The sequence below is a fragment of the Varanus komodoensis genome, unplaced genomic scaffold (genome assembly GCF_004798865.1).
Source record: "Varanus komodoensis strain SLA01 unplaced genomic scaffold, ASM479886v1 scaffold8, whole genome shotgun sequence".
NCBI lineage: Eukaryota > Metazoa > Chordata > Lepidosauria > Squamata > Varanidae > Varanus > Varanus komodoensis.
This window is the reverse complement of record NW_025336481.1, coordinates 28,835,952-28,853,824: the sequence shown is the minus strand read 5'-3', so window position 1 is coordinate 28,853,824 and position 17,873 is coordinate 28,835,952. Positions and strand designations below refer to the sequence as shown.

At 40.0% G+C, this 17,873-nt stretch overlaps 1 protein-coding gene across 3 annotated transcripts in view; it reads left to right on the top strand.

Annotated features, from left to right (window-relative positions):
• The window catches only part of ACSS3 (acyl-CoA synthetase short chain family member 3), a 50,643-nt gene that overhangs the window by 26,886 nt on the left and 5,884 nt on the right, over nucleotides 1–17,873 (top strand). For all 3 annotated transcript variants that reach the window (XM_044455339.1, XM_044455340.1, XM_044455341.1), the window contains 4 exons: nucleotides 1,615–1,710; nucleotides 4,281–4,344; nucleotides 14,365–14,446; nucleotides 16,261–16,383. In XM_044455339.1, the coding sequence (XP_044311274.1) occupies nucleotides 1,615–1,710; nucleotides 4,281–4,344; nucleotides 14,365–14,446; nucleotides 16,261–16,383 (365 nt within the window). The remainder of the gene's footprint in view (nucleotides 1–1,614; nucleotides 1,711–4,280; nucleotides 4,345–14,364; nucleotides 14,447–16,260; nucleotides 16,384–17,873) is intronic.

The following is a 17,873-nucleotide window of genomic DNA, read 5'->3' as shown; positions in this document are numbered from 1 at the left end:
CTTTTGTCTTCATCTCCTGTTCCTCTACTCACCCTCAGTTACTGTGTATGTAACTGATAGATTATGAAAGCATCTTGTACAGACTCCATCTTGTAGTCCCTTCAGGGGCTACCTACATGCTGCATGTATTTCCTATCTGCCTGACTAAAGTGTAAATGTGCTTTTGGTTGTATACCCCCAGCAAACCTGCATTGACTTGACCCTCCTACCTCTCTCTCTTTGTCATTTATCTCATTTATTCATTCTTCTAGTTTGATTGTGCCTACAATCCTGCCTAACCCTTAGCACTTCCTTTCCCACTTAAGCTGTTCAAAAATGTGGAACTAGCAGCTCCTGCAGCTCTTATTTCTCCTTGTTTGAGTGGAGTATCCCTTGGGAAGTTTTTTGTACAGTTCAGCTGTCTCTTGATAGCCTCAAGTGTTGCTTGCCTAAAGGAAGAAGGATTTGTTTTCGATTTCCAGCTTGCTGTGAATTCATGTGCAAGGCTCTTTATGTCTTCATGCGCTGTGTTGAAACATGTAAATTGAGATGCATCCAGAATGGGCACTGGACATAGCCTAATAGGTGGAGGGTTGCCTTGAAATGGTTACAGTTGGCTGAAACATTCTGAATTTCCTGAATGTTTTACAGCTATTTTCTAGGAGGAAATAATGTCTCTCATTTTAAGTTTCACAGTATTGTTCCCAACAGCTTTTGACTATCATTTTCAGTGAAGATAAATCTGAAATAGAAAAAATCCCTAATAAAGATCTGAACTGCTGCTAAAAGTCACAAAATAACTAGTTTCTCAGCCTTAGCTTAATGAAGAGTTTGACCTCTTTTGCAACCTACCATGTTCTCATGACCACATTTAAATCAGTGATAAGTTTGCACTTTGAAACTTGAAATCTATGATCCAGTTTGCTTTGAACAATAATTCTAGTTTACTCATACCACCTACTTTCGTATACGTATTAAGCTGTAGTTATTAGCTTTGGAGATTGAAGTGCGATGCTTGCACTGTGCTGTCTTCCCCTCCATACAAACCTTATTGCAGTGCCACTCAAAGAAGGATTATAACAGCAATCGTTAAGGCTGAAGTCCTATCCTCATTCACCTGGGAGTAAGTTCCATTCAAATTAGGAGGACTTACCTCTGCACAGATATGCATAGAATCTAATAATTCTTAAATTATTACTAGCGTACTCGACTTTGCACTGACTTTGTCTTTAAAAAGCAAGTGCTATTGGTAGTAGTATGCATATATTTTCCAGGACTGCTGCCTGCCTGAACTGTAATTTTACATGACTGGTTGGGTGGGTTTTCTTGAGATCCTTTTGGTTTGTACCTGAAATTTAATGAGAATCCCTTTTAACAGACTTGTCATCTCCAGGCTGCCTGTAGTTCTATATATCATATAACAAGATATCCAAGTTCTGCAGACAAAAATAGCTGCATTTCCCATCCCCCACTGAGTTAGCCCAGTTTTGTTTGCTATAAGTATCTAAAGTTTGTTTCTGCTGCATTGAATACAAAGGCATTTTTTTATAATGGTCCTCAAAGTCAGTTAGTTTCCCAGTTAATACTAAAATGTTGCAGAGATCTTATAAAAATGTGTTTTCTCTTGCATTTCAGAAACAGGATCTCCAATAACAGCTTCCTGTGTTGGCTTGGGGAACTCTTTAACACCTCCTCCAGGACAGACAGGAAAATTGGTGCCAGGATATAATGGTAAAGTTGCAGGATGTGTGCCATTAAGCTACCATACAGGCTTATCTTCTTTAAGACCTCGCTGTTCACAAGGTGAAACAGGACAGCTGTATTTAAAGCTGACATGCAGCTATATTTGACAGTTGAGTACCAAGCCTAGACTTGATCTGGTTTGCTTGGCTGCTTCAGGATTCGTGTTCCATATCAACATCTCCAGCTTGGTCCTCCTGTAATTCATTTTTCTTGTTCTTATTCTGTTCTTTTCTAGTTCATAAATTATATCATGCTCCACTAGGTTCCAAGAGCTAAAAAACCTACATTCAACATTATCAGCCACAGCTCAATGTAGCGTGTATAGATATTACTTCCGTTTATGCTTGGAACTCACTTAGAGCATCCCAGCTCATATATTTTTGTACTGTTTATGTATTTATTGTATTTTTGGAAGCTCCTCAGCCAAACAGGTTCCCTGGGTGACTTACATATGATTAATGAAACAAAACAGTCCCATCCTGCAGGCTTGCGATCCAAAAAGACATGGCGCACAAGAGAGGGTAAAAAATAATTTGTTCAGCAGAGCTGGTGGAATGGCCCTGCTCCTATCTTTCTCAGGTCAGTCTCCTAGGATGTCTCCTGGTGGTGATAACTGAGATAGGAGGAGTCTTCATGGGGGAGATCTTCAGCAGGACTGCTGGAATGCCCCTGCTCTCCTTGGCCTCTTTAACTCGTCCTCCCGTGATGGCTGCTGGAGATGACTGGTCCTTCATGATTTCAACTCATCTCCTTTAAAGCCATCTAAGCTAATATCCATCACTCTGTCTCATGTTACCACATGCAGGGCATCTGTTCTATAGTCACAGACCCCCAAGAGAGTTGGTTATGGTTGAAAGTGCTGGAAGAATGGGAAGAGACAAAAATCTAGATCATTCAGAGATATTAACTATTTCCATTTTGTATTGCATCAGTCTTGCCCAGACCTCTTCAAGTTTACAATGTATTTTGTTGATTATGGCCAAGTCCAGGCAACTCCTGCACAGAATGGGAACATGTGTGCAGGCTTATACTGAACTGGATGCCTTGTGGTTGTGGAAACAAGAATCATTTGTATTCATCAAGGCTTCCATGCAGTCTGTAAAGCCTATGATATAAACACTGTATCTGTGCATTTAATTTAATTTAATTTCATTTCATTTCAATACCACCCCATAGCCCAGAGGCTGACTGGGTGGTTTTCAAAGTTTCATATTTCATAATCTTTTAAAGAGTACTTTCTGTATATTAGATACAATTTGCATACGTATAATGTGTAAGGATGCTGCCAGATACCAAGTCAGTGAGTTCCACAAATAGGACTTACAACCCAAACCATTTACTGGGTTCAGCAAGTATATAGCCATGTTAAATTTAAACTTGCCTGGTGTCCACTTTTATCAGGAAGCAGACACCAGGAAGGTGGTCCTTTGCAGAAGCTGATACTGGAAAGGAATGCTAAGCACATTACCTTTAATTTTCAGCATTTTTATTTTAGCTGTAGGAAATGTAGGCTTTGAACCAGTATAAGGCATAAAAGGCAGTAGCTGCCTCTGGACCACAAGAAAACTGAAGGCAGAACAGAACATGTGCAACTGTAAGATTAAGAAAGTTGTAACATTTATATAACTTAAAACTATGGTTTGACCAAGAATATCCAGAGATTAGATCTGCTCTTGAAATGTAATTAAGATAGTTTTCTGGCCATTTCACTTTCACAAGATGTGCTCAGTTAGTTGGAAAAGGGGCTGACATTATAAAATAAAGATGTGTGGGGGTGGGGATGAAAGCTTAGTAAGTTAGCTTGTTGTAGCATCTTAGAAGTAAGTCTGATAATTATGAGGCTGAGCCAGTTAAGGCATAACTGTGCTTAATAAAGCATGGACTGTTAAGCCAAGAATGAGTGTCTGGCTTATGTGTTCTCCGTCCCATCCTCCAGTTTCATGCTGAGTTCTGTGCTATTGTAGTTCAAGCCCAGAATTTCCTGTTGCATGTAATCTGAAAAACTGTGGTTTAAATTAACCATTAGAAAAGCTCCAAAGGCATCATAAGAGGGAAGGGGCAAATGAGGAGTACACACACCCACTGTTTGTTTTCCTATGGTTCATTATGCGGAAACTGTTAAGTTTGAGCTATCCCCGTGTCTTGGGGCGGGGCAGGGGGAGGCTGTTTGCGAATGGCAAGAAATAAAGCTGACAATGGTTACAAATACACTCACATCTTATTTTTTGTATCTTGTACAACTCTGTAAATGTCTCTTTAGAGGATCCTATTTTATTTTGCCTCCCAAACATTTTTTAAAGAAATTAATTTATATTCCAGTTTTGTCTGCCTTGCCACTGACTAAATATTCAGCTTAAAACTCACTTTTTTCAGTCTGGTTTGCAAACAGTAGTCCTAAGAAAACCTAACAGGGATACTGCAAATGTTTGTAGTTACTTTCCTCAGTTGAGTTTGCCGTGGCAATTAAGCTTGAAGTTACCTTGAAAAGGAGTAGCTGGAATTGAAAGGGGGGAAAATCTCTTGTTTTTGTGACCTCTTGTTATGCCCTTTCATTGCAGTGATGATTCTGGATGACAACAAGCAACCTGTAAAAGCGAAGACTTTAGGAAATATTGTGGTGAAGTAAGCAAACCATAACTTACTGAGAGATTTGTAACTAACAAAATATGGTAAGCGTGAAGCAGGGAGTGAAAGTAGGCCCAGAGATAAAAGTGTGATTGAATGATGATGAGTATAGTTACCTATGTTCACCGAATGCATGACCTCACTATCCCTAAACTGGGAAATTCAGTTCTAGTAGATGAGTTAAAATAAGCTTTATTCTGACATATGAGCCTTCCTTTATTTTACTCAGTTTAAAGATTGAATTTGATATGTTTTAATTTGCCAACCTACCATCACAAGAAATGAGGTGTTTGGTTTATTAGGGGATATTGCAAGGGCTTCCTGCTACTTCATTTATTTACTTTTATTTATTTATCTTAATATTTATATACCATCCCATTCCTAGGCTCTGGGCAGTTTATAAGAAATTGATCTGCTACAGTGTTTATGACTGTTCCACTGGAGAATACTTGATAGCCAATCATTACATACGGAAAATTCCACATGGAATTTAACTGGAATTGAAAGGAAAGACCAAGGCTTTGAGATAGCTGTTGTAGAGGGAGAGAAATTTTTGCAGGTAATCTCTAATTGTGAACACCTACTTATTGTGCAAAGGACACAGTGATGTCTCTGTGTTAGCACTGATGATGTTCTAGTGAAACCAGTGCTTGTGCAATGTCAGTCATTTGTGATGTGGTGCAGCTGTTGGTTTTTGCCAGTGTCACTTCAGCAGTGCTAGCACATGGACACCCTCAGATCCTTCCCCAAGTGATTATGTAAAGGTAATAAGACACTTTCAGCTAAGGTAAGAGGCGTACATTTGCTGTCCTGTTCCTTCCTATCATGCATGCTACCTAGTCATTGTGGCTGGTGGACTTCCTGTAGCACATAATCTAGAATAGCATTGAGGATGAAAGCTTGTGCTCTCAGTTGTGTTTTTGGGTTCTTGGGAACCCAGAAAGTTGGTTTATGATAGATCACTTCTTAAGCCTGATTGAGGAATCAATAACATGAAGAGGGCTCAGTCTGATTGCGCTGCTGGGCTTGCCCAGTTTTGCATCACTTCACTAACCCCAATGCCCTGGTGTTCAGGGTGAGGTATCCCGGCAGGGAAGCCTGCATGTAGAGACCCCCACTTGTCTAGACTTCAAGAGGGAGATCTGTGCACATAGGATCCTCTTGTTCAGATATCCACGTTCAACAGATAGTTGTCAGGGTCAAAGAAAGTACACAGCGTGTACTTTCCGGGGTCAAACCTGAGATGTGGCACCACTGCATCTTTCAACAAGGTGTGTATTAATAGTTCAGTGACTGACATAATACTAGTAAGGAGTCCTTCGCAATATGCCAGACTTTTTGTAGGTGGATGTGGCAATCTAGTTTCCTGTACATCCTATCCTTCTGGAAAAAATAGTATATTACTAACTCGCAAATAATTTTCACTTTTCCCTCAGTTATTTTCATAACTAATGATACACTATGTAACAATCAGCTCAATATTTTCATGTTGTGATTATTCCATATTAATATCTTGGTGTTCTGGGCATTTGCTTCGCCATCCTAATAGGATCAATGAGAAGTAGTCATCTATTTCAAGAGGAGCATCTCACATAACATCCTGTGCGCAGCAAGAGCACTGATCGGATTTCTTGTCTAATTTTCTGCTTTCCTGCCCTTTTCAGTTTCTACTGCTTCTGCTTAGGATCAAATTAAGCTTCTGCTCCCATGGTCCATGCTATTTGCATGTTTTGGCTGATTTACAGGTAATGCTTAAGGTTACTGTCTTTTTGCTCAGCTGAGTATTACTGTATTACCTTTACCCTTTTGTATTTTCTGCATTCCCATTATTAATGTCTGCACAGTACAGATGTAACTAATGCTCTGAAGCATTATTGCTATTGTAGAAGTTGACAGGACAACGCTAGATCACAAAGTTGGCATGTGTGACTAGGTGCTGTCATTTTGGATCTAAGTGTTAGTAGAGAGCTCTTGTAACATGCAGCTGGTCATGTATGTGACTTTTGTGCACACATTGGATGTTTACTGTTGACAAATAACATCTTTACATTTAGAACAGTACTATACTTAACTGTGAAGAGGAAGGTGGTTCCCAAATCACAGCATATAACTTATTTTGAATGAGTGTATTCCAGATGTTCCTTAAAGATTGCAAGCTGTTAAGAAAACATGGATCCTTTTGGTATGGTCTTTCTCATATGACAACTTGTACCCTGGAAAGGGAGGCAGACCAACTAAGCCAGTGGAGGTAGGAGACTTAGTGATGGAGGAACCACCAAATCCAAAACACTGCCAAGTGTGCACCACCAGAGTGAAAAGAATGTGGTGTCCATTCCCTGCTCCTTTTGTTGGGGTTACTCTGCCCCACTTTTAGAATTGCATTTCAGTTGGTCCCAATTTACTGTGCATACCAGTCTCAGGGTAGATATCATTTCACGCTCTGTTCTGGGAACATGCTGGGGAATGGGATAGGAGTGGAACTATTGGATCCAAAGTCTCTCCTAACCCATGCCTAACAGGCTCCTGGAATGCCTTCTCTTTATTATTTATTATATCGTTAACTCCATTTCTGCACTGACCAACAGTTGAAGCTTTTGTTTATGTTCCTGTAAACAGGAGATGCAGTTTTGCCCTCTCTGACAGTACGACCTCTTCCACCCACAGAAAGATCTGCAAAACCGATGTCATGAATGTCAGGAGCTATAGGAATGTGCCCTAATTCCATTAAGTATATTTTGGGAGATTTTATATTTTATACAGGGAACAGGGGAAAAGATAAAGTTGCAACAGTGTCTATAATTTCTGGAAATCTTGTTTGTCCAGAGTGCCAGTAATTTAGTTCAACATGCTGATTTAATATTAGAAGGAATAAAAATCTATACTTTTCCCTGTGCATTTGACAGACCGAGACATGAACAGGTTCAGTACTGTTTTCATAGAATATAAAATGCCTACTCTCCATAGGTGTACAGCTAGAAATATATCAAGATGTGAAATTAACCCGTTTTCTTGGTTTTGTACTAAGAACTTTTAAGTGCAGCTTCACCTTTTCAGGCGATTAATTTTCTGTTGATTTGGAAGAAGTCTTTATATTGTAGTCTTCCAAATCACCAGATGCCATTCATTTAATAACTTTAATGTTGCTGCTCTGCTGTGTATTAGCTGTTTTAGTTTTTGAAGCACAGAAGCTGTGTTAGTCTCGAAAGTGCCACAGGACTGTTGACTTTGAGAAGCCTTAAATGTCTGGCAAATCTTAGAGTAGGGATTTGCTTTACTCTTTTCATGAGGAATCCACTGGGAGGTAAATATCTGCTAGATTTTCATGATTCAGTTCCCTAAATTTTAGCTTGCTAGCCCTGTGCTGGCATTCTTTGCTGTGTTGCAATTCAAGCAAGTGCACGAGTAAGACTGAGTTCACCATCTCTTACATGGATCACAATTTGCATATTTTTAAACCTCTAATGAAATTTGCACAAATAAGCACCTGAAAACCATGTTGCTGTAGTGCAATTTGTACGGAATTGTCTGCAAATTATGCTAAATCCACATTTTAGGTGCATATTTGCACATAATTAATGGTGAAAAATGCAAGAATCACAGTCTATTTCAGAAGTGCAAGCCAGTTAAACATTCTCCACCCAGCTTGCCCCTCTCTTGATGATTGAATTGGAATCAGTCAGAAAATCCATAGAGTTCAAATGAAGATTTCCTTGTTTTGGTGTATCTTTACTGCATACTTGGATCCAAAAGTGAAATCACTGAAAAATCTGTACATCTTTATATTACTGTTACTAACTTGCAATGTTCCAGGTCCTCTGAAATATCTTAAAATATGCACTATCCTTACAAACACTTGTATGTTCAATTACTGTTAACTTATGCATATCTAATCTTGTTTCACCTAATGCAGCTTCTGTTTCAAATCATCAGATGCTATTCTTTTAATACTGTCAATGTTGCTGCTCTGCTGTGTGTTACCTGTTTTAATTTTTGAAATGCATATGTCCGAAGTGCATGTGCCTGTTCTGGGATGTAATGGGTTTTCTTAATGGTTAAGCTGCAAAAAGGAGAGCAAAAACCAAAACCACAAAGCTCTAGGGAGTCCTTAATGACTGTGTCAGCAAGAATTGTCCTTCCTCTCTGTCACAAGGACCTTTTAGACAGTTAAATAAATCAAAGGTTCAGCTATGTTATCAGTTATAAATTCCTGTCCTGTTAGTATTGTGTGAGCATACAAGGTAGCTTCCCTTTCCTGAGGTTTTCATTATATACAGCTATGTACAGAAATGGCAGATTTTCCTACTTTGCTTGGAATTGACCATTTAACCTACTCAAGAGAAGCTAGAAACCAGGATTCAGCACATCAGTGGTACCTGTTATCTTCTGGTAGCCATTTTATAAGATATGGTTGTAGCCCAAAGTGCTCAAGTCATCAATAAGCTGGAACTATGCTTTGCAGTCACGTTTTACTAGAACTCCAAGCAAGAGCTTGTGGAATAGGGGTATTACAATGAGCTAAGGCATTTTGGTATGAAGACAACTGTAGCTTCAACTGGCTGTGATGTTGTTGAATGTTTACAGATATTCTCACTGTTCAGATATTTCAGATAAGGAAAGAGGTTATGCAGTGAATTGAGGAACATGGGTTGGTGAGAAGAGAAGGGGAAGACGCAGATTAGAAAACAGTCTACAGACAGAAGGAGCTGAGGACTCTTGATAGGAAGAATATTGTGTAGGAAAAGAAGTAAGAACCTGCAGAACCAAGGGCTAAGGAATTATAATCTTCCTTTATGTCTAGACTACTGTGTTGTAGTGGCAATTCTGCTTAGAGGAAGAACTTGCAATTTTTCCATTGTATTAGCCATGGATATGGTGAATGTGGAAAGAGTGCTGGTATCAAATAGCCCTGCATTATGGGAGTGAATCACATTTAAGACAAACCAAAGAGAGTCTTGCAGTAATTTTTGGTGGGTAATCACTTGCCACTTTTTCTATAGGTTTGTGATACCTCTTTCTTCTTTCCATTCAAACACTTGCTGTACCATTGTTGACATCAACTTTCCTTCTCCTTTTTCTGGCCTCAAAGAGCTTTTAGAGGGGATTTTGCTGTTTTTTGGGGACAAATTCAAAGGTCAACATATTTGCTATTGTGGATGAAAGCTTGAAGAATATTGATGAGTTATCTGGAAATTCTCAGTTTATGTAGTCACTGAGCTTCCTAGTCATGGATTTATTCGAGTGTCTTAATGAATTCAAGGTGAACACTTTTTGTTGCTGGCTCAATAGATCGGATTGTGTCTGATGCGCTCTACCACAAAGTTTACTAAGCTGAGGCTTCATCACTGAACATTTGGCCACCCTCTTTAACATGGTGCGCTCTCTCTCTCTCTCTCTCTCTCTCTCTCTCTCTCTCTCTCTCTCTCTCACACACACACACACACACACACACACACACACACGTGCATACATATACATATACACATACACATACATCTCCCTGCCCTTGCACACATCTCTAGATCAGTCATGTTTCAGAGCATCTTTCGGAAATGAGTCTGTTGTTGGGCTGCTGTTTTATGCCAGTTTTAACTAACAGTAAAGGATAAAAGTTTGGTTAAAATATTCTGTGTTAATGTTGATCTGCAAAGCTGTTGCCATTTGTGTTTGCACATAGCAATGAAATGCAGTTTATGTTAACCAGGGTTTATGCTTTAGCCACAAATGGTCTTTTGGATGAGCAAACAGATTTTTTCCATTTTTCCCCTTAACTGGTTAGCCAGTGACTTCAGCCTCAGGATGCTCTTGCTATCTTCAGCTATGCCAGGGTAGATAACAGCAAAAACCCATGCTTCTTGGCTCAGACATCAAGACAAGCCATGGTTTAAATGAGTCAGACTTTGAATGAGGGCCACAAATCACAGGTGCTAATTGTGGTTCATAGTTGGTTAGCAAGCCATGGCTTGTTTGTAAGTTCTGACACAACAGTGGGCCATAGGCTGGCTTAGTTTTAGGTGTGAACCTGGCTAATAGGTTATTGAGAGTCAACACAGCTAGCAGCTTTTCAGATACTGTGTGGGAGAGTCTTTCTCAGAATGTGAAAACTGGCACTTGCTCCACTGTAGGTGGCTTGACTTTTTCAAATCAACACTTGAAAAGTTTGGGCATGAAACTGTTTGGGCACCTGTAGCAACATTTATGAAATTGAACCTGTCAATGCACAAGCAGGCTTTGAGGTAGGCCATCAGAGCTAAGAGCTAAAAGCAGATGAGATCAAGAAAGGGTTTTATAGCTATCAGGATCTTAGTGTTCTTTAACTATCACCTTATCAATTAGGCCAGGTTTGATGTATTGCTAGTGCAGCTTTCTCCAACCTGATGCTGGCTGAGCAGGACCAGAGTTGTAGTCCAACAGGATTGTGTTAGTGTATCAAAATATTCACCAAAATGGCTTTCCTGTCACAAGCATGCATTCAAGGTGGAAAACTCAAGTTGGGGAATACTTCATTTAATGTTAGCATATTCAGTTGCTTTAGCTTTTCAGAGAAGTGCTGTGGGGAAGCAAGACACAAGGAATAACTTCAAATGCCTCTTAGGGGGCATTTCTGAAGCTAGTACATTTGCATAGAATGTAGGTCCTGTGAGTATCGTAGGAGTACTGGGGATATAGTTGAAGTGGCCATATATTTGGCTGATGCATCCCAGCATCAAAAGATAGTAAACTGCTGTGGAGCCACAAGGGTAATTGTCTAGCTCAGCATTTCCAGGCAAACTTTGGTCAAATTCACCGGGTAGTCAAGGGTTGAGTTTGCCATCCCTACACCAGTTTTATTCCTGGAAAATCTAGTTATAGGGCATAATGATAGAAATGCAGAGATGCATACAAAAGGGCATGAACCTATGGTTCATTGGTTCTGAATCCACCTATGTGCATGCCAATCTGTTTACCTACTTTCAGTGACATCCTGTATAGTTGCTTATTTGAGGTATGCATCTAGATTATGTGAATGGGGTGGCATATAAGAATCCCAAATAAATAAATAAATAAATAAATAAATAAATAAATAAATAAAATGTTATGTGGACAAAGCACAATAGAGTCTTTGTATTAAAGAGAAATCTTTTGTAAATTATAGCTACTGAAAGTATTTAGACATTAACAGCCTTTTGAATTTAGAGATGCATGTGACTCCTAGTGAAAGGATTAAGAAGTATAAATGAATGCATCATGAAAACTTTTAGCTACATTCTTTTTAAAAAAATTACATTTGCAATTCAATGGCTGCACTTGCACAAACACTAAAGGTTTATTTATATTAGACATTGTTTGTTGCCTTAGCTATGAATTGCTTTGCAGATCTATAAATAAACCACAGCTTGTTTTTCCTATCTCTCTCCCAACCATTTTGCCAGCCTTCCAGGTAGTTTCACTTTCAGACTACTCTTGCTGTCTGCCTCTGTAAGCATGGACAGCAGTGCAGACTAGACAGGGATAACCCATGCCTTTTGGTTCAGAAATCACAACAAGCCATGGTTTAACCAAGCTGGACTTCATTCAGCAACAATGGACCATGGATTCTAGGATTCTAGTTGGGTTTATAGCTGGTTAACAAACCATAGTTAGTGGGGATGGGTTTTGACACAGTTTCTGGTACACAGGATGTCTCCCCCATGATGCACCCCTTTTCCTTCCATGTATTTTCACCCCCCCCCCCCCCGTTTCTAAAACTAAATGAGGAGACAGACATACTGCTTTTCCAATGAGACTAAAGCAAGAAATGATGTATTAGTTGCTAGGGAGTAAAGGCTGAATGCTAGAATTGGCCAGTTCTGTGGTCGGGGTGTTTCCAAAGCAACAATGGTAAAATGGCAATCCCAAGTCTGGACAGCTGGAAAGGCTGCTGTGGAGCATGGAAATTTTAGAACAGGCAGTCGATCATCTCTTATCATTTCAAAAAGCTAATCCAAAGCACAGGAACTCCTGAAACGGGTCTGAATGACACACAGACATATGGTAAGATTTCACCATGGTTTCTTGTGTTGTGTGAACCTGGCCAATGACTGGGTTCACATGATACAACAACCAGCTCCTGCTTGTTATGGTTGGGTGTTCACTGTGTTGTGGGAATCCAGCTGTGGTGATTGACCACTGTGGCTCATAATACTTGTCAACCACATTAAGTCACAGTAGTTTGTCTGAGGGTTGATTGTACCATGATTCATTGTTGTGTTGTCCAAACTGGGGCAAGTCAAGGCCCAAAACTAGCGAGCTGTTTGACAAGAGCAGCAGATTGCGCTTCCTCACAGCCCCCTGCTGCTTGAGAGTAGAACTGATGATTGGCTTGGCAGAGCTGACCCATTTTCAGAGCAGTGCTTCTGAGTAGATCTGCCCTCACTGCCTCCTGCCTGAGAGTGGAAGAGGGGACTGGTGATCTTGCAGGTTTGCCATGTTTTTTTGACAGCAGCCCCAAGCAGATCGGACCCCCTTGCTACCTCCTGCTTGAGAGTAAGCCTTTTAGGCAAGCAATAGCAGCCAGTTTTCTGGTGATGCTCACCTGAAAACAGGGCAGCAGTATGGAGTGAAGAAGGTGCCCTTACTCTCTAGTTCTCCTGTCCTCGCAGTTGCACTCCTGGGCATGAGCCTTGCTTTCATAGTGGGGAGATCTGACAGCTGCAGCAAGGTGATTGTAATGGCAGCTGTCAAATGGAAGAGCCTCGCTTCTTCCCACAGTGCTCCCTGGGACACTGCCGGAAGACATGAGAGGGAAGGGGAGGAAGAAGCAAAGCACCCACAGTGGGCTCAGTTGAACATTGGACTCACTGTTGACACTTGGCACTTAACAACCTATCATAGTGATTGAATTACCATGATAGTTTACTGTAAGAACCAGTCCAGTGACTGGGTTCTTGCTACACGGGAAGCTGTGGTAGTTTATAAGCCAAGGGTTGTTTGTTGTGTTATTTGAACCCAGCCAGGGTGGTGAATAACCTGTGCTGATTTTGACAAACCATACTGTGCCTTAGTGTTAAGGTCAAATCTGGCCACACGTTTCTCATACATTTTTTCACACAAAGTGACCCAGAATCATAGTTTAAATTAACTTGAAATATACTTATTCTTAGTTCTTTCAATTTTATAACACTCTGCTTCCAATTTAGGGTCAGTTCTGATACGTTGAATACTTTACATCTTTAAAAGTAAAGGTTCAGTGAGAAAAAAAGATTGAAGATTGAACTTTTGAGGATTACTATGCTGCCTTGGGAATTCTTGGAGTTGTAGGATGTTATCTCAGCATGCATTAATTTTTGTGCAAAAGAAAGCCTTCCATGCTAAAAGGAAATCTTCAGGATTAGCAGACTGATTGTTCCTTTGATTTGACATAAGAGTGTCTTCACTTTGAAGAATGCCTATAATTTGTGCATCCATTGATTTAACCAGTGGAGTTTAAAATCAGGTTTCCTCCCTGGCTCTGTTTTTGTTGCTGTAAGAAGGAATAAAATAAATGCCAGTATCTGCTGAGCATATTGTGGCCATTTCCTGAACTGAGCAGCAAATATTCTGAAGTACTGGTTACAGTTCTAGCGTAGATCATCTCAAGAATTACAGGTTAACCTTGGTCCAGATTTAGCCATGTGAAGCTGGGGTGTGACAGCAGACCTTTCTCACTGTGGCAGCTCCCTGAAAATTAGGTAGACGATCTGGATGGAGTGGGTTGTGGGGTGGGGTGGGGACTCCCTGAAAATTGCCCAGAGGCCTTTTCTGTGAGAGGAACATTTCTGTTCACAGAAGGCATCCAGTCTTGAATCCAGTCTCTTGAAAACTGCCCTTTTACACTAACACAGCTGGCTAATGAAGCCTCATGTTTACTAAAAATATACTTGTATGTGTTGGTTTCTAAATTTGTACCAAAATAAAATTCCTTTCTTGTATGCTTATCATATTCTTACACGTTTTCTTTGCATTTTATTTCTGTTAACCTTTTGCTCTCACCATTTTATCTTTTTTGGGGAAAAACACCAGGTTGCCTTTGCCTCCAGGAGCGTTTCTGGATCTTTGGAAAAATGAGGAGCTGTACAAGGAATTATATTTCCAAAAATACCCAGTAAGTGAATTAAACATATAAGAAATTACTTCTGCAAATGCTTCCAGATGGAGCACTACTAAAGATACCAATCAAAAGACATTGTGCAGCTATATTTTTCTGCTTCATGTCTTTGCTACAGTCAGAGGAAAGATGATAAAAGCAGTGGGAAAACAGGGGAGGGTTGTGACTGGAGAACAATGCCTGGAGCTTGTCCATAAAATTCTGTGAATGAGGCACAGTGTGGCACCATAAAAGTCTTGCCCAGAAGCCATACTTTTTCTCTTACTCCATATAGATAAACATGTATTCCCTATTACTCTTTTATTTGTTCCTCTATAGGGAGGGATCAGAGATCTATAGTAAAGCACATGCTTTGCATATAAGCAGTCCCAGATTCAGTCCCCAATGCCTCCAGATGTTATCAGTAATTGTATTTATAGCCTACCGTTTTTTTCTCTTGCAAGGAACCCCAAGTGGCTTACATGTTCCATTTTATTCTCACAACTACCGCCCTGTGAAGTAGATGGGGCTGACAGGCAGGGCTGGGAAAAAACCCGGCCTGAAACCCCGTGAAGCCACTGGATGGACAAAGGGTCCAGCACCTACAGGGCAGGTTCCTCTATTCTTCTCTTTAGTGCAGAATTGCCTACAGAAAATCTAGGCAACTTGGAGGACTCCCCCCCCCCAATCACTGTTGGGGGTCTGCATGCATTGTTGGGGACATTACCATCAAATGTCAGTGGTGTGGTGGCAGCAGCAAAATGCCCAAATGTCTGCTAAAATGGCTGTGGCAGTGCTGAATTGCAGCTTTCTGTCCTTGTGTACTCCCTGTTGAATTTTGTTGTTGTTGTTAAGTCACGAAGTCGTGTCCGACCCATCGTGGCCCCATGGAAAACATTCCTCCAGGCCTTCCTGTCCTCCACCATCCCCCAGAGTCCACCCAAGCTCATGCTGATTCCTTCCATGACTCCATCTAGCCACTCATTCTCTGCCGTCCCCTTCTTTTTTTGCCGTAAATTGTTCCCAGCATTGGGCTCTTCTCCAGGGAGTCCTTCCTTCTCATTAGGTGGCCAAAGTATTTGAGTTTCATTTTCAGTATCTGGCCTTCTAAAGAGCCGTCAGGGTTGATCTCCTCTAGGATTGACTGGTTTGATTGCCTTGTGGTCCAAGGGAGTCGCTGGAGTCTCCTTCTCCAGCACCACAATTCAAAGGCCTCAGTTCTTCGGTGCTCAGCCTTCTTTATGGTCCAACTTTCACAGCCATACATTGCAATGTTGAAATTTAGAGTTCCAAATTTTGCCTAGCTTTGTGGAAATGTTTTATATTCCTGAACTTTTAAAGTTTACTGAGTAAGTTCAATGTTTGCTAAACTTCTCTCTTTTCAAACTAAATTATCTCACTGATCTCATAGTAGAATACAGCTGTTTCTTACTGCTAAATAAACATTCTCGCTTGTCCATCTGTGCAGTCTAATATAATGTAAGAGATCCAGTGCCCCCCAAATCTGCCTCTGCGTCACCCTTCCTCATGTCCCAACTAGACGAAAGGGCAGTTTCCTCCTCCTGGAATGTTCAGAGCTGATCTCGAGATGGCAACATGCAAGGCAAACTATGCACACAATGAGCTGCTCTGTATGTTCATTGTCACATTGCACAGAAACCACTGCTTCAGGCTCCACATGGGCACCATAAAGTCCAGATTATTTTAGATTAGTGCTGCAGATGGGATTATGGCAAGAGTTGTGCACATTGGAGGTGACTGAATTATTTAAAATAGGAAGAAAATATTACTGACATGTTTAATATCCTGAAGTATTTTTAATTCATTCTCAGGGGTACTATGATACGATGGATGCCGGTTACATGGATGAAGATGGCTATTTGTATGTCATGTCTCGAGTGGATGATGTCATCAATGTTGCAGGTCACAGGATTTCAGCTGGGGCAATTGAGGAGGTAAACAACTCCAGCTACTATTCAGACTGCAGTGGAATATGGCTTCTTGAAAAGGGCTTCAAGGACAAGTTCATGTAATGGACAGGAACATTCTGTGTTGCTCCAGTTCTTGCCCAGCATTGTTAACAGTGGAGAAAGCAACAGGATATTATTTAAAAATACTGCAATAAAGTATTATGAAGATATATTCTAGTGCAGTAGCTTTTTGAAAGTAGCTTAAGTGGTCCACAGCCCACATCAGTGACTTCTCAATTTCAAGGAATCGCCTCTAAACTGACTGACTTATCTGCAAAGAATGAAAAGAATAACAACATGAAAGTAAAGGAGGACCACCAAACAATGGTTCTACCTAAAAATTAATAACTTCTTAGATTGAATAAGGAAAAGGCAGAGTAACTAATGAATAGAAAGCAATGAAGAAGTAATATGACCATACTTCAAAGCAGATAGAATTATTTGAAAGACTGATTGAAAAATTGAATTAAAAGGCCTATGAGGAGACATGAAAGTACAAGTAAATAATGAGAATAAACAAGAAAGGTAAAAATCAAAGTATGAGATAAGTCAATAGAAACACTTTCTCTTTTTTAGATGTTACTATTGCTACATTTGACAACAGAACAAATATAACAAGAGAAGGGTAGACTCACATAGGATAATCTAGATTTCAGGCAGAAGATGCTATGATACCATCAACTCAACGAGGAAGAAAAATAATAGACTATTTTTGATTAAGCTTAAGGGAAAAAAAGTATCCATCCAGGAACAGATAAGCAAGCAGAAAGTTTTTAAAAATTAAGTTAATTAGAACAGAAACATGCAACTGAGAATTGTTTGCGTAAAAATGATAATTGGTCCTAAAGAAATAGCTATTTATTTATTTGATCGATATCCTCTCACCAAGAAAACTGGCACTCAGGGAGATATAAAGTCATAAATACAACTTCATTTAATTAATAAAAGCATTGTATTAAAACTTAAAAAAACAACTGCAGAAAAAGTCACTGAGCCAATAGCTTCATTTACATGCCAAAGGCTTGTGCAAATCAAGAGGTCTCTGCCTGCTGCTAGTATGACAAGAAATTCCCGTAGCAAGGAATTCCATTCTGGGATTGACCTCTAGGGAGGCCCCCTCTCATCATCACCAAACATGCCTCTGAATGTAGAGGTAGCATCAAAAGAAGGGCTTCTCCCAAATATCTTAATACCTGAATAGTTCTATACGAGAGAAGATAATCTTTTTGGCAGCCCGATCCCAAGCCATAGAGGACTTTGTAGGCGATAATCATAGGATATGGCAATCAAGAAGTCAAAGATGCAAAATAACCTGAAGGTAATCAAGAACTGAAAGGCACCTAAAAGCTGATAACAACAACAATATGCAATTTAATATATATGAGTAAAGAATGACAGATAAAGCCAAGAAAAAACAAAACCAGTTAACCAGATAAATCATTACTAGGTAAGCAAACAAAAAGAGAAGGATCGGC